General features: G+C 46.5%; 1 protein-coding gene across 3 annotated transcripts; it reads left to right on the top strand.

Annotated features, from left to right (window-relative positions):
- The first annotated feature begins 1,452 nt into the window (after positions 1-1,452).
- On the top strand, positions 1,453-15,519 carry SMARCD1 (SWI/SNF related BAF chromatin remodeling complex subunit D1). Of its 3 annotated transcripts, none has more exons than XM_083598813.1 (13): positions 1,453-1,632; positions 2,802-2,989; positions 3,951-3,993; positions 4,082-4,204; positions 5,061-5,183; positions 6,024-6,140; positions 6,805-6,906; positions 8,540-8,701; positions 8,794-8,891; positions 9,954-10,089; positions 12,618-12,740; positions 12,951-13,052; positions 13,792-15,519. In XM_083598813.1, exons 1-13 carry the CDS (start codon positions 1,468-1,470, stop codon positions 13,843-13,845), a joined length of 1,536 nt encoding a protein of 511 aa, XP_083454939.1. In that variant the 5' UTR covers positions 1,453-1,467; the 3' UTR covers positions 13,846-15,519. The 3 variants fall into 3 exon arrangements, with proteins under 3 accessions (XP_083454939.1, XP_083454941.1, XP_083454940.1); XM_083598815.1 differs by lacking the exon at positions 1,453-1,632 and adding an exon at positions 1,747-1,901; XM_083598814.1 differs by lacking the exon at positions 1,453-1,632 and adding an exon at positions 2,029-2,061.
- Positions 15,520-20,837: the final 5,318 nt, after the last annotated feature.

Below are 20,837 nucleotides of genomic sequence, written 5' to 3'. Positions count from 1 at the left end.
GTCGACATATTGATGGATGGGTGGATGAATTATATTTCTATGATGCTTTTCATTCAAATTGAATCCCTAAGCAGCTTACAGACAATAAATAATAATAATGTGACAGAGCATAATGGAAGATCAGAAATGCAGCATAAATCATATAGAATAATTAGCAATCAGTGAAACAATGACAATCTATAAAGCACTGAGTATCAAAATTAAAGCAAAAGCCATACACTCTCCACAGCCCCATGACTCGTAACAGAAACTACCGTATAGTTATTGCGAGAGGTGCTTTGTCTCTCGGCTGCTGGGACGTGGCAAATCTGTCAGAAAGAAAGAAGTCGTGCCACAGACAGTGAGAGACAAAGTGGCTGGTGGTCCACACACTATCATGCCAGCATTAGTCTGCCCACGTCTAAACCACAATCCTAGGAAGTGGTTTTCTGCCAAGGTCAGACTCCTGGGGTCCATTTCTCCCTGTAATATCTACACCAGTAGTTCTCAAACATTTTTCTCTGGGCCACACTTTCAGACTAAAAAATTGCTCAGGCCACACCATTTTTTAATTGATTATTTACTTATTGAATATTGTATACCGCCCTCTACTCGTAGATCTCGGCAGTTCGCAAACATAAACATTAACTACACAGGAAAACAAAAAGGAACAATTTCCTTGGTGGTGAGAGAGGTTGGGGGTGGCCTAGGGTGAGGTTGGTTGTCTTTGGCTGGCTATTGTGAGATTTGTTTTTGTGTGTGAGTGGGATATGTGTGCGTTTCTGGACCAGATTGATTCGTATGCTGTCAGCCGATTCTTGTCGTTGTCTTGTTGGGCTATGTATGTGATAAAGGGGAACCATACCGGGGTGAAGGCTTCTTCTTCTATTTGTCCCCATGCCAGTTTCAGTTTATTGGTTAGTTTTTCTGATAAGGCAAATGTTTCCCATGCTATTTGATACCATTGGTCCCTGGTCTCTCCAGTGTCTTGGCTATGATGCTTCTGGGTTGCTGAGAGCAGGTGGGTTATGAGCTCTTTGTGATGTGAGTGGGCATTGCAGAAATATTGGAAGCTGCACATTCAGCTACAAACAGACTGGCAGTGCCTAACCCAAGATTTTAAACGGGGATCCCAACCTTGCCGCTCCAGAATCTAGAACCCTGCACCTTCGGCTTGCGAGGCAGGCGCCCTGCCACTGCGCCACGGCCCTTCCGCGGGCGCGTCTCCCCGCAGAGCGGTTAAAAGTTCCAGCCTCGGGCGGCTGACGGCGCAGCCCTCCGTACGGCAGGGGGAGCCCGACAGACTCCGACAAGCTCCGCCCCTCTGGCCGGCTGCGGGCTCTATGGCCAATCCGGCGACGCTCTGCCTCCGGCGGGCGGCGCCTCTGTGGTAGCGAGCCCGAGTAAAACCATCCTAACCCCACATCCGCCTCCTTCCCTCCCTCCCCTCCCTGCGCCCCGCCGCTTTGTACTGCTGAGGGAGGGAAGATGGCGGCGCGGGCGGGCTTCCAGGCGGTGGCTCCGAGCGGCGGCGGCGGGGCCGGCCCCGGGGCGGGAGCGCTGGGCCCCGGGGCTGCTGGGCCTCCTGTGCGGATGGGCCCGGCCCCGGGGCAAGGAATGTACCGCTCTCCCCTGCCCGGCGCTGCATACCCGGTACCCGGCCCGGCCCGGCTGAGGGGAAGGCGAAGGGGGCGGGGCCTGGGGGCGGGGCGTCCGCGAGAGGCGAGGGAGGGAGGGAGGAGGCGGCGACGCTGCAGTGGGCGGGGCTTGGTGGTGGGCGGGGCTGGGAGAGGCTTTTTCTGGGAAGATGGAGGAGAGGAGCGAACGGGGAAAGAGCTGCTGGAAGAGGGGAGGATCCAGGGCATAAGATTTATTGGACCCAAAGGAGAAAGGAAAAATAAAAGCGGGGGGAGAATATGGGGGTGAGGCTTCAAGGGCCGGGAGGAAAGGAGGAGGGAAACCGGGGGTGCTGCGGGTTTAAGGATCAAGGGTTTAGGGCCGAGGGGGAGGGGAAAGGGGTGGTATTTAGGGGAGGGGAGGAAGATCCGGGTTCTCTGGCCTTAAATGGGGGATTTGCAGCCGGTACGTGGAAATGCATTTAAGGGAATCTTCTTGGGGAGATTGGATTATGGTATTTTCATTTGCTTTATTTATAAGGCTTTGCATTTTGGGGTTTTTTTATTGCATAAAAGTGATGCATAAGGAAACGGAGAATTAGAAGTGCACCTGTTTTGAAAGCATAGAGAGATTTAAAGCCGACAGAAATCCGGCTAGCCGATGTAAAGGTGTTTGGTTTTGGGTTTTTTCAAATGAATAAATGAAAAATTCCAAAGGGGGAGGTGGGGTGTTCTAGAGATAGCAAGGCTAAAGGCCGGTTTGTGCAAGGAGCAGCAGGTACAAGCATAAAGCTTTGCTTGGATTGTACCATTTCAGGGGGCAGGGAAGGATTGCTTGTTTGAATGCTGCTCTGACCAGGAGAGAAAGTTAGCCCCGCCCCATGTCTACACACACATTTAAGCTTAATGCAATAATAGGGAAATGTCTGGATTCTTCTATGTGAAGTGCTAGATGCACTGCACACAAAATAATTCGTATGTTGGAGGCATAGCGAAACTTGCAAGTCTCCAGCTGCAGGCTGAAATGGCACAATCCAAGAAAAGCTGTACCACTTGATTCTGTTGGGACCAACCGTGACAGATGAGATTAAGAAATACCTTTGATAGAACTGAAGAGAAATGCCTTGGGGTGTTTCGCTGAAGGGAAGCGGTGATGTCCTGAGGCTCTTCCAAAGTCATGTTCCTCTGTGTTCTTTATTTTCCCAGCGCCCTGGCATGCTGCCTGGCAGCCGCATGAACCCTCAGGGACCTGCCATGGGACCTCCAGGGTATGGCGGGAGCCCTTCAGTCCGACCAGGGATGGCTCAGTCGGGAATGGACCAGTCTCGCAAAAGGCCAGCCCCTCAGCAGATCCAGCAAGTTCAGCAACAGTCAGTTCAGAACCGTAACCACAAGTAAGAGAACCCTCTTCTTTCACAAGCCTCGTGGCCATGAAGAACATAAATGCCATGCTCTTTAAGCTAAAAAACTTCAGCGTCTTTGGGGTGATGTTGGCTGTTATTTTAAGTTCCAAAAATGGTTTACTTGGAAAAATAGAGAGAGGGAGAGGAGAAGCCTCAGGAAGGCAATTTAAACTCTGAAATCACTATTGATATAAGTAGGAGGAAAGGAGATGTAACTGCAGACTCGCTGACAGCCATGTATTTATGGGAGCTTCCTGCACTCAGCATTCCTTTCCTGTACCCTCAATCTGTGATTCCCACATAAGTCATGTGGTCAGATATTAGCATGGGGTACTGTGTGGGTGCATTGTGGTTTGTGCAGATCAGGTGCAGTGTCTGAGATTTGGAAGAGCCCAGAGCAAACAACCCAAGTGGTGTTCTCTGATACTTGCATATACTGGTGCTCCCAATATGATAAGCTTCTTTAGGCTGCAGATGTGAAATAATTTTACCTATATTAAGATCCCCACCACAGATTGCAGCCGTGTGCATGCTTACTAAGGAGCATGTCCCTCTGAACTCAATGGAACTTACTTCTGAGTAAATATGCCTAGGATCATGCTGTGATTCCTAGACACTGGCGTTCAGCTTCATTTAGAAAGTTTCTTTTTAAAAAACACCTGATTTTTCGCCGATAAATCTTTACAAATTTTAACATAAACGGTAAGTTACTTTATCCATTGACCTTTTAGAATTTTTCATTATTAAAAAAACCCCAGATGACTTTTATTTCCTTGGCGCCTAACAAAGCTCTATCATAGTAGGAAGTATCCTTTATGTATTTTGTTTGCATTTTTATTTTTATTTAAAATGGATCAAATAGTAGATACGATTCAGTAACATATCCAATCTACAAGGTACTGCTTAGCCAGGGGTTCGGACTTACCACCCTAACAATTTTGTTTTTACATAGTGCCAAGAAAAAGAAGATGGCGGATAAGATTCTACCTCAGCGGGTGAGTGAGGCTTCAAGCGCTTTGAGGTCTGTCACGGTTTCAGGGAGCCAGGCCAGTCCTGACTGATAATGCTTGTGTTCTGTTCTAGATCCGGGAGCTAGTGCCAGAGTCTCAGGCGTACATGGATTTGTTGGCGTTTGAGAGGAAGCTGGACCAGACCATCATGAGGAAGCGGTTGGATATCCAGGAGGCCTTGAAGCGGCCCATTAAGGTAACAAGGAGAGTCCCCATAAGAAACGCTGATCTTTCCTACAGCAATAGAAAATAAAGTCAACATGCCCAGTATAGACATAGCAATTATATTGCTGTCTGAGGCACAGTTACAGGCTCCGGGCTTCTCTAAATAGGAATGCTCAAGTGTGCATTTGCGATTAGAAATGTACAGTGGTACCTCGGTTTTCAAACATCTCAGAAGTCAAACATTTCTGTTTTCGAACGCCGAAAACCCAGACGTAAATGCTTCCATTTTCAAACGTGCCTCGGAAGTCAAACAGCTTCCACTGAGGGGTTTTTTTTTTCCTCCATAAAATTTGCAGACCACCCTTTGTGCCTCGATTTTTGAACGTTTCGGAACTCGTAACGGTCTTCTGGAACGGATTACGTTCAAAAACCGAGGTACCACTGTATTCACTTCCTGTCTATCGCAAACCACACCTGCTAAGATGGTTAGAGTTGCTTTCAAACCAAAGTCCCATCTACACTTCAAGTGCTGAAATGAATTAAGCCAGGAGACCCTGCAAAGCAAATGGAAGAAGGCCGTGGTTAGTCGCTTCTCCTTCCTGTAGTACCTTAATCAAAGATTATGAACTGAGACCTGACTTCTTCTGCAGGGGCTGACTGATACGGAAGAAATCACACTGGTCCCTGATGGCACATTTTAAGTTAGCTGCTGCTTCCTCGCTCATTCTGCAGCTATCTCAGATACAGAGATGAGCATTAGCAGCTGTGCAGACCCCTTTTCTTTTTGGGGTGTCCAGTTGGTTCCTTGGGTTGAGGAAGTGTTAAATATTATGGTTATCGGTTCTCACTTTCACAACTAATGCGCACTGGGTGCTGCTCCTTTTTAGCAAAAGCGGAAGCTGCGCATCTTTATCTCTAACACCTTCAACCCAGCCAAGTCTGATGCAGAGGATGGAGAAGGCACCGTGGCCTCCTGGGAGCTCCGAGTGGAAGGACGTCTGCTAGAAGATGTGAGTGAGGGCTACAATCGCCATCTCCACTTAGGGCTGCAGAGAGTTTGCAAATGTTTCATTGCTGAGTTCCTAATGCCTGGTGTTCTTTAAACCAGACAAGGTGGAGAGCAGCTAAACCTTGCCTGTAGCCAGTCCTGAAAGTTGGCTTCTGCCGATGCTTGAAATAAGTGTTATGTCACAACCAAAATGCGGGGTTTGCAAGAAGTGGCATGTGACTCATCTCCAGCCTGGAATCACACAATTTCTCATACTTTACATAGCTGCACTGTGAGATAATTCTTTGGTTTGTATTCAGGAACATCGAGTACTTCTGCTGATTGCAAGCAGCAAAACAGATTGGTTGAGCAGATTCAGATTGTATACTCTCTGGTTCAACAGTGGAGATCTCGTAATTGGCACCTGAGATTTCATTCAGGCCATATTCATAATCTGCCTTAATCTTACAGTTCTTAAGGTCTATCTTTTCGATAGTCAGGTGTGTCAATTTCACAGCTTTAAAAACTTAAGAGAACTTCCAGATTTGGGGGGGGGGGGCATGAAGCTGACATAAGCCTAACCCTTGCAAGTGACAACACTTCAATAAGCCCCAAAGAAGACCTTAGATAAAGGATGCTACGCTGAGGAGGGGTGGATGCAATACAGTACTAGAGAGGACATTGCTCTTGGCTCTATGGAAGGCATTTGACAGGTCACAGAGAGCAACCTTTCATATCTTTACTTGAGAGATGATTCACGGTTCCTGTTAGTTTCTCAGGCTTGACTGCTCTGTGTAATTGGTTGCTGTGATTCGGGATCTGCTGGTCTCATTCTCCCTTTTCCCTCCTCCCCTTTCATCAGTCTGCTCTCTCAAAGTATGATGCTACCAAACAGAAGAGGAAGTTCTCATCCTTCTTTAAGTCTCTGGTGATTGAGCTGGACAAGGACCTCTATGGCCCTGATAATCACCTGGTGGAGGTAAGATGCTTCTCATGGGGGGGTGTGGGTGTTTCAGGACACAGGTGGCGCTGTGATCTAAACCACTGAGCCTCTTGGGCTTGCTGATCGGAAGGCCGGCAGTTCGAATCCCTGCGACAGGGCGAGCTCCCGTTGCTCTGTCTCGGCTCCTGCCAACCTAGCAGTTCGAAAGCACACCAGTGCAAGTAGATAAATAGGCACCACTGTGGTGGGAAGGTAAACAGCTTTTCCATGAGTTCTGGTTTCCATCACAGTGTCTCATTGCGCCGGACGCGGTTTAGTCATGCTGGCCAGATGACCTGGAAAGCTGTCTGTAGACAAACACCAGCTCCCTCATCCTGAAAGTGAGATGAGCACCGCACCCCATAGTCGCCTTTGACTGGACTTAACCATCCAGGCGTCCTTTACCTTTAACTTGTATGTGTTTGTTGTATCGTTTAACCCCAATCGCTTCCTAAACCAATATATGTTCTCAACCCGATTATGGCATGTAAGGAATATGGAAGCCACAGTAACAGAGAATCAAGTGCAAAGGTCTGGAGCGGCTTCCAGTACAGCATACTGCTGTTTACGCATTGGCATTTCACTTTGTCACTGGATACCTGTCTCTCTCTTTCCCCGCCACCTCACCTGTCTTGTTTTCCCCCTCTCCCCCCACCTTTAGTGGCATAGGACTGCTACCACCCAGGAAACTGACGGTTTCCAGGTGAAAAGACCTGGCGATGTGAATGTGCGTTGTACTGTCCTCTTGATGCTGGATTACCAGGTAGGCTAAAGCTCCTTCATGACAGGGCCAGCTGAGATGGGGCCTGAGGGGAGAGGAAATGCCAGGTAGTAGGGGAGGGGAGCTGAGAAAAAGTTCACCAGTGGCAACCAAGACACCCCTTTGGTTTTAGATAGCACATGAGTAGACGAATCTAAAAAGCCCGGGACCCAAATTCTCACAGCTCTAATAATAATAATAATAATAATAATAAATTTTATTTATACCCCGCCAGAGCTGGGCTCAGGGTGGCTAATACCAGTAAAATTACAGTAAAAACATAATGGGGGGGGGACCAATTTAAAATACAGGTTAAAATGCAATTTAAAATGCAGCCTCGTTTTAAAAGTAGCCCATAGATCAAAACCATAAGGGGAGGGAAACATAAGAGTCAGACTGAGTCCAAACCAAAGGCCTGGTGGAACAGCTCTGTCTTGCAGAGTTTGGATTTGATATCCCGCCTTTCACTGCCCTTCGGGAGTCTCAAAGCGGCTAACATTCTCCTTTCCCTTCCTCCCCCACAACAAACACTCTGTGGGGCTGAGAGACTTTAAAGAAGTGTGACTGGCCCAAGGTCACCCAGCAGTTGCATGTGGAGGAGCGGAGACGCGAACCCGGTTCCCCAGATTACGAGACTACTGCTCTTAACCACTACACCACACTGGCTACAAGCCAGTTCTGCAGGCCCTGCGGAAAGATGTCAAGTCCCGCAGGGCCCTCGTCTCTTGTGACAGAGCGTTCCACCAAGTCGGGGCCAGTACTGAAAAGGCCCTGGCCCTAGTTGAGCAGCTATGGTGGCTCATTTACCAGACGTAATGTATTTAACGTTAACTCCAGATGTGTATACTGGGTTCTGACCAAACCAAGCTTCCTAGACCCATGTATAAACTGAAACCAAAAGGGTGCATTGGTTGCTAGATGTGAAATACATTGGCATTATTTTCAGCTCTTCAGCCCCACAAAGAACATTTGTGTTTATCAGCCAACAACTTCTTTGTCAACAGTCGCTGTAATGATTTCTACATTTGATCTTTAATGCAGTTATCAGAGTCAGGTATTTCTTGTGTTTCATTTTCCTCTGACTTCACCTCTAGCTACCCATGTGTATAGATGTACCTGATAACTTCTAAACTGCTCAGAGGCTTTACTACAGCCAAGGGGTATATAAATGTTGTTGAATAAATAAGATAGCATCCCATCCTTCTGATGAATTGGCTTCTGGGCCATGAAAGCTTCTGTTATAATTTTGTGAGTCTATAAGGTTGCCACAGTTTTCTTAGGCTTTGTTGTTGTTATTTGCTACGACTGACTAGCACAGCTACCCCTCTGGAAATATGAGGGATATCAGCAACTGTGGTAAAATTGTAACTAGACCGTCTTTTGGACCTGTCCGTGTTCCCACGGACACTTTTTTATCACAAAATTGCTTCAATTCTCTTTCCTGACGTGAGTTTGTGTAGTAAAAGTGATGATTAAAATAATGAGTGTTTTCTCTCCACCACCCCGCCAAAATGGGAATTTTTTTTCTCCCCCTCAGAAGTTGAGGGGTGGTTGTTGTTGTTTTTTACGATTTTTAGGCAAGGCAAATAAGAGAGTTGTGTTCTTGCCCTTTTGAGACTTTGCTTCTCCTTTGCAGCCTCCTCAGTTCAAACTGGACCCACGTTTGGCTCGCCTCTTGGGCATCCACACCCAGACCCGCCCAGTGATTATCCAGGCCCTGTGGCAATACATCAAGACTCACAAGCTGCAGGACCCTCACGAACGGGAGTACGTCATTTGTGACAAGTACCTCCAGCAGGTAAAAGCTATGAGGCCAGGCAGCGGCTCTTTCTGGGGTATCAAAAGAGCCGGGCCCTTCTGAGCTGCTTGGCCTTCCCTTTCGACCTGCAGATATTTGAATCTCAGCGAATGAAGTTCTCGGAGATCCCTCAGCGGTTGCATGCTTTGCTTATGCCTCCAGAACCGATCATCATCAACCATGTCATCAGGTAAGGCGCAAGCGGGGCTTGGCGTGGGAATCTTAGCCAGGCAGGCCGCAGGACTGTCGTGGTGGGGGGGGGGGTGACATAAGAGAAAACATTTACAATGACAAAAAAACAACCACGCTAGAACAAACTTTCAGTAGTGATTCTTACTTCAAGTTGTACTGAGGGGGTCTGTTTTAAGGTACATATCATTTTCACATTTCCGAAACATTCATGCTTTAAAGTAGAAGCAGAAATCAATCTACAGAAAATTGGACGCGCTGGGCAGACTGGATTTTTGGAAGCAGAGAAATGCTACCTTAAAATGTTATTTGCCCTGAGCGGGTTAATGTAGGGGTGATGTAAGCTGTGGACCTTCAGGTGGTGGTGGTGATTATTATTATTAAATTATTATTTCCTGATATTTAATTTTACTGTTTGCTATTGTATTCTAATGGATTGTGAAATGTTGCTTTATTTGATATATGTTGTTTATTTTAAAGTTGTTGTGACTTTTTTGTGTTGGGTTAGATTGTTATTATTAATGTTTGATGTTTTATTATGTTTTAAAGGTGTTAGAAGCTGCCCAGAGTGGCTGGGCCAACTAAGCCAGATGGGCGGGTATAAATAATAAAATTGTTGTCATTGTGTGTCCCGCCCCCACCCATCTGACTGGGTTGCCCCAGCCACTCTGAGCAGCTTACAACAAATATAAAAGCGTAATAAAACATCTAACACTGAAAAACTTCCCTATGCAGGGCTGCCTTCAGATGTCTTCTAAAAGCTGTGTAGTTCTTTAACCCCTTGACAACTGATGGGAGGGCATTCCGCACGGCTGGGGCCACTAGCATGAAAGCCCTCTGCCTGGTTCCCTGTAACTTCTTGCAGTGAGGTTACTGAACTACAACTTCCATCATCCTGGCCATGCAGGCTGAGGTTGATGGGAGTTGTAGTTCGACAATTCCTGAACAAGACTACTGATTGTCCGTCCCAGCTTGATGATTCATTTCCCCAGTTATCTCCTTTGGTGATTTGGGAGAGTTCTGCTGAACTCATACTCTTCTCTCTCTCATCTTGCTTCTCCAGCGTCGATCCAAATGATCAGAAGAAAACTGCTTGCTATGACATTGATGTGGAAGTGGATGACACTTTGAAAACCCAAATGAATTCTTTCCTGCTCTCCACAGCCAGTCAGCAGGAGATAGCTGCACTGGATAACAAGGTGGGAGCGAGTCTCTGAAAAGTGGTCTTTGCACTGTGCAAAGACTCTTGCCTTGATCTCTGTGATGTCTGAGAAGAGACAGCTCCTCCTGCGTCGTGTCCAGTTGTGAGCTTTTAAAGTTGTTGTTCTGCAGCCATGTAGATTAAAACTTTGGGGTCATAAAAATCCATTGAAACAGTAAGCAGTCCCCAACTCTGTTGGGGTGGGGAAATGGGGCAAAAAGAAGAAAAAAACTTTATAATGCTTGGTGATTTAGAGAAGACACCAGCAATTGGCAGTCCTGGTTTCTTCCATGACTGTGTGTTGATGTCATGCATTGGATTGCAACCTTGAGGTTCGAACAGACAGCTTCTCCCCATTGCCTTTAGAGTAAGCCCAGATTTAAGTTGTGCGCATTCAGCTTACGCCTTACGCGCTTGGCAAACAAAAACAAAAAATTTAGAAAGGGGGCGGATGTCCACCGACCATCGCACCCGGTGCCGTTTTGGCTTTAGGCGTGATCCCTTCAATGTAACCCCTGTATAAGTTGAGGGCTTTGTGTATTTCTGAATACTTTGGTTATGTAGGGTAGGGGTGGTAGACCCAGTGTGGTGTGTGGGACACCAGCCGCCACCCTTCTGCAGATTTTAGGCATGAGAACAGCCTCCTAAGGGAGCTAGTAAGCTTTTTCCAATTTCAATGTAGGGATGATTTTGGCGGGGGGTCATAGTTTGGGCGAGGGGGAGCTCTAACCTTGCCGGTGCACACACATACACTGAAAACGGTCCCTCTGACCACAACAAGGCTTGAAAGCAGTTTTCTATTGAAAGGCTGTTTTTAAGCCTAATTGCTGTGTGTAAATTTTGTGGGAGAGAAGGCTTCTTCAGCTGCAAGCGCCTCAAAGAACACAGGCACTGTTCTGGCAGCTTGGCCTGAAAACTCCCAAAATGATTGCTTGCAGTGGAAGAACGAGTGTCTGTGTACATGAGAGAGTATGATTTGATCAAGCCCATTTTGACTGCACCCACTGTTTGTTTTTTGGTCCCCGCCACCATTGGCTAATGCAGCCTCCAGAGGGAATTGCGGCCTATGGACCCATAAAAGTTCCCCAGCGTGAGAGCCAGTGTGGTGTAGTGGTTAAGAGCAGTGGACTCGTAATCTGGTGAACTGGGTTTGCTTCCCCGCTCCTCCACATGCAGCTGCTGGGTGACCTTGGGCTAGACACACTTCTCTGAAGTCTCTTAGCCTTACTCAACTCACAGAGTGTTTGTTGTGGGGGAGGAAGGTAAAAGGAGATTGTTAGCCGCTTTGAGACTCCTTAAGAGGAGTGAAAGGTGGGATATTAAGTGCAAACTCTTCTTCCTCCCTGTCCCTGCTCTAAGGCCTATAGATGTGAGCTGCACGTTGCACTGGCTCACGTGACTCTCCAAATGGTCTTTTCTGACCAAAAGGGAGCACAGAATACTCTGACCAAGGCCCCCTTTCCTTGTGTATTTTCACTGTATCCCTACAAAAATACATGCCACCTACTCTTATGCAGGTGTGTGGCGAAACTACCTATTTTGTCTTGCAAACGGACAATTTCTTGATGAGCATATGGCCATTCAGCAGCTCAGCATCTTGCAAAAAGGGTTCAAGGGCAACTGCTGTCTGAGAGATGTTGTTTTCCACAGTCTCTCAGGTCATCTGTAGCAGCCTTGGAGTCTAACCTGGGTTTTCCCAGGTTCCTGGCCTGCAGTCAGCCTTTCAGAGCCTCTGGGACAGCTGCCCAGTCACTGTCATTAAAGGATGAAACAAAACAGATTCCTGGCTGGTAGGATTCAGGCTCTGGGGCAACTGCTGAAGGATCCACCACTTTTAACCAGGACAGGGGGTGGGACTTGTAGGGATGGTGCATGTGGAGAGAGCCTTGACACAATTGGGTCAGCTATAAAATATCCCAGCCTACTGCATACTTGCAAGCATATTTACTCAGAATAAGCCCCACTGAGTTTTTAACGGGACTTACTCCCTCCTTGGGATCCCAGTCCTGATGCCATTTCAGTTCTGCCTTTTGACGGTCTGGAGTTTTTCATACACATTTAAGCTTTCTCTGCTTGGAATTGATGGCTGGGAATTTTTTTTATTCGCTTAATTAGTGCAGCTGCTACTAGATCCGTATGAACCCCTTCATAAATTTGATCCCGTTTGCTGAATTGAGAAAGAAGGGGGACCCTGAGTTGGGATTACAGTTGCCTTATTCTGAAACCATGCAACAAACCAAATGAGTGCACGGATAAAATGGCACAAATTTACAGGAAGGAAGAGGAAAAACTTGCCACAGCAGAGTAGAGGACTCGGACGGTGGCCAAGAAGAGAGGTATAATGTGTGTTCTTGCTTCTGAATATGTTCTGCGTTAAAAAAACAATGAGGAGTGAAAATGTGCCCCAGGATACATTGGAAGCTGCAGACCTACTTCATGTGCGTTCTGGTAGCAGGTGGCATTTCAGCACGGTGCTGTTGCATCCCTTTTCCCAACGTTTCCATGTGTCGTTTTCTCCCATCTCAGATCCACGAGACCATAGAAACAATCAACCAGCTGAAGACCCAGCGGGAATTCATGCTGAGCTTTGCCAGAGACCCCCAGGGCTTCATCAACGACTGGCTGCAGTCCCAGTGCCGGGACCTGAAGGTGAGAAGCCTCGAAGGAGAATTCAAGCACAGATCACCACCTGGCTTTGTTTGGGCCGGCCACACTCCATTTCCAGTTGAAAGGCTAGCCTAGGGGGTTAAAATTTAGAATCCTTGTTGGGCCATTCAAGGGAGGGCTTCCGGCTTAGCTCATGCATGAATGGATGCATTAAATGGAGTCTCTCTCTCCCTTTCCCTATGCTCCTTCCAGGCTATGACTGATGTTGTCGGGAACCCAGAAGAGGAGCGCCGAGCTGAGTTTTACTTCCAGCCATGGGCTCAGGAGGCCGTGTGCAGATACTTCTACTCTAAGGTAAACAGGCTCATCCTCTGTGATCCCTTGCTGGACAGTCTCCCATATCATGGAGAGTCACCTCCTCAGTTTGGGCACGATACTTTAGTCCTGGTTGCCCAGGCACCCCAGAGGCTCTTGGCCTTTCAAGGCCCTGCCAGCCGTGGGCATATTTAACTTGGAGCCAATCATATTTAAGAGCAACACACAGCAAATGAATGAAGGATAATTTTCCATACTCCTTCAGGTTTATATTTTGTCCTGTGCAGTTCAGAGCCTAACCCAGTCTGTGTATGGAATAATCACCAAAACGCCCAAAAAAGATTTTTCACATTTCAAATCGTGAGATTTAAAAATTGGAGGTGCGGGCATGGCACACAAAAGAACTTAAGAGTTCACATTTTTGTGAAGGGAAGAGCACTGTAAACAACCCTGTGGTCCTTGGGTGAAGGGTGGTATGTAAATTTAATAAGTTAAAGAAAGAAGAAGTACCTCTTGAGCTAGGACTATAGCAGGGGTAGCCAACATGGTGACCTCCAGATGGTTTGGACTACAATTCCCATCAGCCCCAGCTGGTGGGCTGCAAGGGCAGGTCTGCTGAGAGTCGTCGTCAAATGACATTTGGTCCCCCATCCCTGCTATAAAATGTCGCTTGTGTGGCATCTGCTGCTAGCTCCTCCTGTTTGGAAACATCAGAAACTGGACAACACCCGCTCTTTCCGCATGTGTGCTAAAACTCTGGTTTCGGCTTCTCTCACAGGTTCAGCAGAGACGGCAGGAGCTGGAGCAGGCCCTGGGAATCCGCAACACATAGGCAGGCTTGCCTCTCCCAAGCCAGCAGGTCTTAACGGCTAACCAAACACTGCAGGGATTCACTGCTCAGGCCTATACAATTCCCACTTCAGCACAGAACCTACCGTTCCTCTCCCGACATCTCTTTCCGCTGCTCCGGTCCCCTCCCTCGGGGGGAGGAGGGGATGGTGTCAGGCCAAAGGTCTTGTATTTCAGCTTGGCCTCCTTCCTCGATTGTTGCCTTTGGAGCCCAAGGGCTCTCCTGTCCTGGCTCTACCTGAAGCTCTTCCACGCTTGGAACAGCTTCAGTTCAGAGCCTTGCAAGCTCAGGACCTCCTTGCCAGTCCCTAGGAACTCCCCCCCCCCCTGCCCCAGTTCCACCCCCCAAGCTGTGTCTGCACATCAGCTTTGTACCTGAGCAGATGGGCACAGGCCTGTTCAGCTTCTTGTAGGGCGAGAGGAGAGGAGCAGGAGGGTGTCGCTGCAGCAAATTCCATATGCCTTTCAGGGGCTGAGGGATGTTGTGCAAATTCATCTATTCTGAAACAGCCGGAGCTCCCTCTGGCTTTTTCCCTGGGAGCTGCGACGCAGCAAAGTTGGCAAGGAGTTTGCAGGGTCACAACACTTGTATCTGTCTTAACTTCATGCTGGTGTTTTGCTTGTTGTTTTCGAATGGGATAGCTGGCGGAGATGCCCAGATACAGTCTTGGGCCTGGGCCTGTTCCACAGTGGTCATCCCAATCGTTGCCCCCCTCCCCAGCGGGAGAGGAGGGGCATCTCCATCTCGCCCCTACCTCCATCCAGATTCCTAAACGCTGCTTCTTCCCTCCACCCCACCCCGCAACTCTCTAGATCCACAGAACTTGGCGGAAGGGCACCTTCCCAGTTAGGGTTGCTTTCCTAATGCCTTCCTCACCTAATATGGCACAGAGCAGGTTTCTGGAGCGAATTAACAGGGTGCGGAACTGACGGAGCGGGGAGAGATGGCAGGCAGGTGTTCATGACCTGGGAGGAATTTTTGGCAAGAGCAGCCACTCACTTCTGACATGTGGTTGTTTGGGGCTGGAAGGTTGGTCCCAGGCACCTGCTGTAGGTTTTTTTTGTGGGGGGGGGGGTATGGAGCTGCATCTTTCTGCAGACTGGTTTTTGGGACTGTAATGCAGCTGGACAGGTCCCGGCTGCTTGTACTCTTATGACACTAGCTGCAAAAAAATAAAAATCAAGTTACTGACAAGCCCCTCTTCCTCATCCACCTCCTGGAATGAGGCCAGGGGCCGCTTTGAATTCAGGAGTCCGGGTGGCCCTATTCCCTTGTGTATGCGTCCACGTTCAGAGAGTGAGAGGCTCTATCCTTCTTGTCTCGTCTTTGCCATATGAAAGACCACCTTGCCCTTTTTACCTACCTCCCCGTCCACCACCAAACCCCGCTTTGTGGTACCAGGGATTAGAACCCCGGTGCCTTAACGTAGCTGCCGCAGGCTCTTGGGGCAAGTATAGATGAAGGAAGCTCAGAGACGTGACTGGCTCGGCAAAGTGTAGCTGCTTTTAACTGCTCCCTATTATGCTTTTGTGTTTCGTGGCTCTCTTTCTTCTCTCCCTTCTCCCTCCCCGTGGACCAAATCTTTTTTCTTTTTCTTTTTTTGTACTGTATCCTTTTAGATGTCACCTTCTTCTAATAAAAACTGCCTCTAAACGATGGTGCTCTGCATCCTTTTTGTGCTGCACTGCCGACTTTTTTTGTATGCTGGGCGGAGAGGTTGAGTTTCCGTTTCCCTCCCCATTTCAGAAAAATCCTAAAGTGTTTGCTGTGGTTGTTTGGAACACTTAACGGCTCAAACGAGGTAACCCTCCTTTTTATTGGTTGCCTTGGAGAAGAAAAATTGCCTGGCAACGTAGGAAAAACCTTCAGGCTGCTGAGTGCATGCTTCAGCTTTCATAAAAACACTGGATTTGTGTGTGTGTGTGTGTGTGTGTTACGTACACACACATGGAGAAAGCAGCCTTGGGAGAGGAATAGGGAACCTTCAGTCATTTTGGGACTACAATTCCCATTCTCCCTGGCCATTCACTTCTGTGGCTGGTGAGAATTGGAGCCAGGCAATTTGTTTGCGCTTAGTTGTGCAGCGCTTACGTCTTTTCTCAAACCACTTAACCACTTCAAGTTAAATCTCATGAGAACCTTTCCATTATGTACAGGCTAGGTCGGATGATCTCATGCAATTTCAGAATAACGATATTATGTATTGCACCATTAATGTCCGCTGCTTTTTATTGAGTAAGCTAAAGCTTGACGAAAGAAAGCAACGGACAGAAGGCAAGATTCAGATGAGGGTAAGTGCGAAGATAAAAGTCAGTTCACCAACCAGATCAGTCATTTTGTAGTAATTCCTCAAGATGGCAACAAAAATACTTCTTTCTGATTGAGAAAGGTCTCTAGATCAACATATCCAACCAAAATTAAAGGCCTGCCGTTTTGGGATGCAATGGTTGATTTCAAGCACTATGAACTTAGAAGAATGCATATGATTGGACCGCCACACATCTGAAAACATCACATTTTTGTTGCCATTTTATTTATTGCGAGTTATTTATAACATAGCATTCGACCCTGCCTTTTACTGGGTGTTGGACAACATTTCATCAAAAATACAATGCAGCAAGTAAAACATTAAAACTACAATAGAGATGTTTGAAGGTAGGGGAAAGTAGTTTGTGCTGTATCAACGAGCAGACATAGTCTGTTAAAATCATTACATCTTTATAATTAAGTTAGATACTGTACTTCTATGTTCTTAAAAGTAAGCCTATGTCTTGTAGCAGCTGTGCATAAGTAATGGAAGCAGTTGTAGAGTGGCCTTTACTAGTTTAGGCTTTCCTAAGTGAGGAAATTTCATTTTGGGATGTTCCCTGTGTTTAAAAAAAAGGATCCTGCAGAAAGAAAATCAGTACCTCAAGCACAAAGCGGAATTCATATGTTTTGTGGCATGCTATTTTTTCTGGATATAGGAAACACTCTCTGAAGCATCAGAGCATTAAAAAAATGTTGGCCCCTACTTATATAGCCTGAAGCGGTATAGTTCATTCTTCCATCTCCTGTTGCATGTGAAGGCCCAGCCTAGATTCTTCACAGGGAGGAGGAGGAATTGGGTGGAATGAGCAAGTCGTGCCATGCCAAAGCCTGAAGGAAGAGAAATACAAACCTGGCAGTGGTTGAAACAGAAGACATCAGTGTGTTGCCTAGAAAGTCTCAACAGTCAACTGTTGCTGATTTAAGGACAATCTAGGAAAGGTATTGGGTTTACAACAGAGGCTCCTAATTTATTTATTTTGGGGGGGTCCCTCTGCCAGAGCAGAATCCGCCTCCTCTCAGCTGTGATTGGCCGCTTGCTAAGTTTGTAAAATGCGCCTTATCCCATTTTTAGACACTAAGCAGGCTTATCAGGTTTATATTTTATTTAACAAATTTTGTCTATTGCTCTACGCCGCTTGTACGCAGCTCACAAATAGATATTAAAATTACCAATAAAAGCAGTTAATCAAAACATTTAAAGATAATTAAAGTTAAGAAAAGATTAAAACACACCAGCATCTACATGTCTGGGTAGGCTTGCCTCAACACAAATGTTTTAAGCGGGTTCCAAAAATACCGTATTTTTTGCTCTATAAGACTCACTTTTTCCCTCCTAAAAAGTAAGGGGAAATGTGAGTGCGTCTTATGGAGCAAATGCAGGCTGCGCAGCTATCCCAGAAGCCAGAACAGCAAGAGGGATTGCTGCTTTCACTGTGCAGCGATCCCTCTTGTTATTCTGGCTTCTGAGATTCAGAATATTTTTTTTCTTGTTTTCCTCTTCCAAAAACTAGGTGCGTCTTGTGGTCTGGTGCGTCTTATAGAGCGAAAAATACGGTAATACGTTGAAGGTGCCCATCTGATGTTGATGGGAAGGAAGTTCCAAAGCATAATTGCCACATTAAATTATCAGTTTCTTGATAACGGCAGAATGAGTGTTAGGTGGCACCTGTAATAGCGACAGTTCCACAGAGCTGGGCATATACGAAGGCAACCCTGCAGGTAAACTGGTCCCATAGCCATTAAGGGCTCTGTATACCAGTAGTAACACCTTGAATTTGGCCTGGTAACAGATCAGCAACCAGGGCAGATCTCCAAGCAGGGATGTTCTATGCTGACAGGGTCTCACTCTTGCCAGCAGCTCTGCTCTAGCGTTCTGTACTAGCCAGTTTCTGGGCCAATTCAAAGGAAACCCCACATAGGTGCATTGCAGTAATTCAATCTTTTAAGTCACCAGTGCCTGAGCTCCTCTGATCGAGTTCTCCCAGTCCAAGTTAGGTTAGGCTGAAGGTTAAGAGACTGGCTTAAGGTTGCCGAAGATAGGCTACCTGTCCAGGTTATTGCCAAAGGAGACTCACATGGACTTCAGGAAGTTATGAATGGAGCAGCAATGACCCTAGGGCACCAAACACCAATGATGTTTACCGTACACTTCTTCCAAAAGAATATATTTCAAATGTGTTCTAATGTTTTGGCTTGCAGTCGCTGGTTTACTTGGAACTCCAAAATGAGTTTTTACGACTAGTGATACTTCCTTGCGAGATGTCCTCCTGTGATTTATTTTCAACCTGCATTTTCATTAAGCAGATTGAGATCATCTCCCATAAAGCACCAGAGAGTTCCTGCTGCTTCCACCCACGTGTGTTCTCTGTTCTTCTAAAGCCTGGGCACCACTCACTTTCCTTTTGGCGGAGTAGATTGCTTTTTATGACTCTCATCAGTACCGCATACAGATTCGGTGGCTTTTAAAATGTGGCTTTCTTTCTTCATCAGAAAGAACTCCATAGGCAATGTCTGGTGTGATATATTGCAGTTGGCAAGCAGCTACAACCATAGGGTTGAAGGACCTTGGGGTCAAAGCACAATTTGAGTGTGCATCGTGTGGTCTTGGTTACGACACAGTATCAAGTTCGGTCCACCATCTGTAAGAGAGAAATCATATTACTGACCTACCTTAAATGATGGTTGGGAAGCTGAATTGCTTGACACAAAGCCTCAATTCATTGACAAACATCCATTTCTTCTATGCTATTCACCTAAGCCAAATAACATTCTTTTTAATCCTCCCTCTCTGACCTTTGATTGTGGAGAACTGAGGGCATAGCATTTCAATAACATCCCAATCTCAAGATGTTTGCATCCTTGCCTTATACCCACATTGTCTGAAGCCCTTATTTAAAGAGGGGAATCACTAACTGAAGTTTGCTCTGGTATATCAGTCTTTATATCAGTCTTCTCCAGCCTGAAATTGAACTACAATTTCCACCATCCCTGTCCATTGACCATGCTGGGTCAAAGCTAATGCAAGTTGGAAATCGGGAACGCATACAAGTCAATAGCTGGAGAAGGCAACTTTAGATCGTGTTGCTGCTTTAGGAGCAATTTATCATGCATGGAAAGCAATTTAAAAGTACCAGCCCCTTCCCTGATGAAGCCAGTAAAATGAGAAGCAAAGGTTATAATCTGCTTTAACAGTTATGCCCAATGATATTGTAGCCCTTGCCCAGTTACGCAGAATATTACTCCTCAAAAATAAATCTTTGTGCAATCCTGCGTATTGAGAACAGAAGATCTGGACCTGAGCCTTGGCTCAGATTAAGACCTGATCTTCAGTACATAGAATCACAGAGTTGGAAGAGACCACAAGGGCCATCAAGTCCAACCCCCTGCCAAGCAGGAAACACCATCAGAGCACTCCTGACATATGGTTGATGACATATGACATGCTGGCTAAAATGTGGACAGCAGTGCCCTTTCTCAATTACCCTACTGCTTGGAGATGGAATGATCTGGCCGAGGTCATATGGATTTCATTGGATGGTTTCCGGAACTGTAAAATAAGCCCGTGTCTTGAATCTGCAAGTTCAAAATATCAGCAATGGGAGCTAATGTGGTTTGGTTCCTGCACACTGTAGCTTCCAAGGTACAAAAGAGAGTACCTTATGTTTTCTTGCTTTGTCAGAGTAGGTTTTTTTCCTTCATACAACTGTTTATCTCTGTGCTCCAAATGACAACTTCTTAGCATAAGCTCTTGTTTGCTAATCACACCACAGGCTCCCATGGGTAAGAGGGACATGCCCTGTGCCCCACTAACTTTTCTATCGAGGGAGATCAAGCAAAGCCCTTTGCTCTTGTCTTACCACCCTGAACTTTGCTATTTGAGCCCCTGATAGGCTTTGTCAGCAACTGATTGCAGCAATAACCCTGAGGATTTGCACAAGAGCATCTAGCAGTCGGGACAGTTGCTCTGTGTTCAGACTCTGCCAGTTACATGGAATAAGTGGGGGGGGGGCAGTTATTATGGGGAAACGCTTAAATCCTGCAATCTGCAAATTGAATATTTAAGCAAGCACTATCTGTAGCTCAGTTTGTTGAATTAGATTCAATGGGACTTCCAGGTCACTGTGCAAAGGATCGCAGCCTGGTGGCAAAATCCTATATATGTTCACTTAAGAGAACAAGTAACTCCCACTGTTTTCAGTGGAATATATATACTAGATGCACAGCTTAGAGACAGCTGTGATCAAGCGGCAGATAAGTTATAGAAATAAATACCGTATTTTTCCATGTATAAGACGAGGGTTTTTTCCTTAAAAAATAACGTCAAAAATTAGGGGGCGTCTTATACTCTGGGCCATCTCCCTCCATTTTCTTAAATCTGAGTCCCCCAAAATAGGGAGTGTCTTATACATGGGGGCGTCTTATAGACGGAAAAATACAGTAATTCCTCAGCAAGGCTAGAATCCTAACAACCGCTTATCTCTGAGTAAGTCCCACTGGATTCAGTGGGCTTACTTCTGAGTAGACATGGTCAGGGCGGCACTGCCTGTTTGGAATGGCATTTTTTTACCATGCAGTCCTACACTTGTACTCCGAAGCAAGCTCAGGACCGCAGAGATCCTAAACCTGTGTGACTTTCTTCAAGCCTTGGCTTTGTTCCTTTCCTA

Source organism: Podarcis filfolensis, assembly GCF_964270895.1.
Source record: "Podarcis filfolensis genome assembly, chromosome: 2".
NCBI lineage: Eukaryota > Metazoa > Chordata > Lepidosauria > Squamata > Lacertidae > Podarcis > Podarcis filfolensis.
The sequence above is the reverse complement of the archived record's forward strand: the minus strand, read 5'-3'. Positions and strand labels throughout refer to the sequence as shown.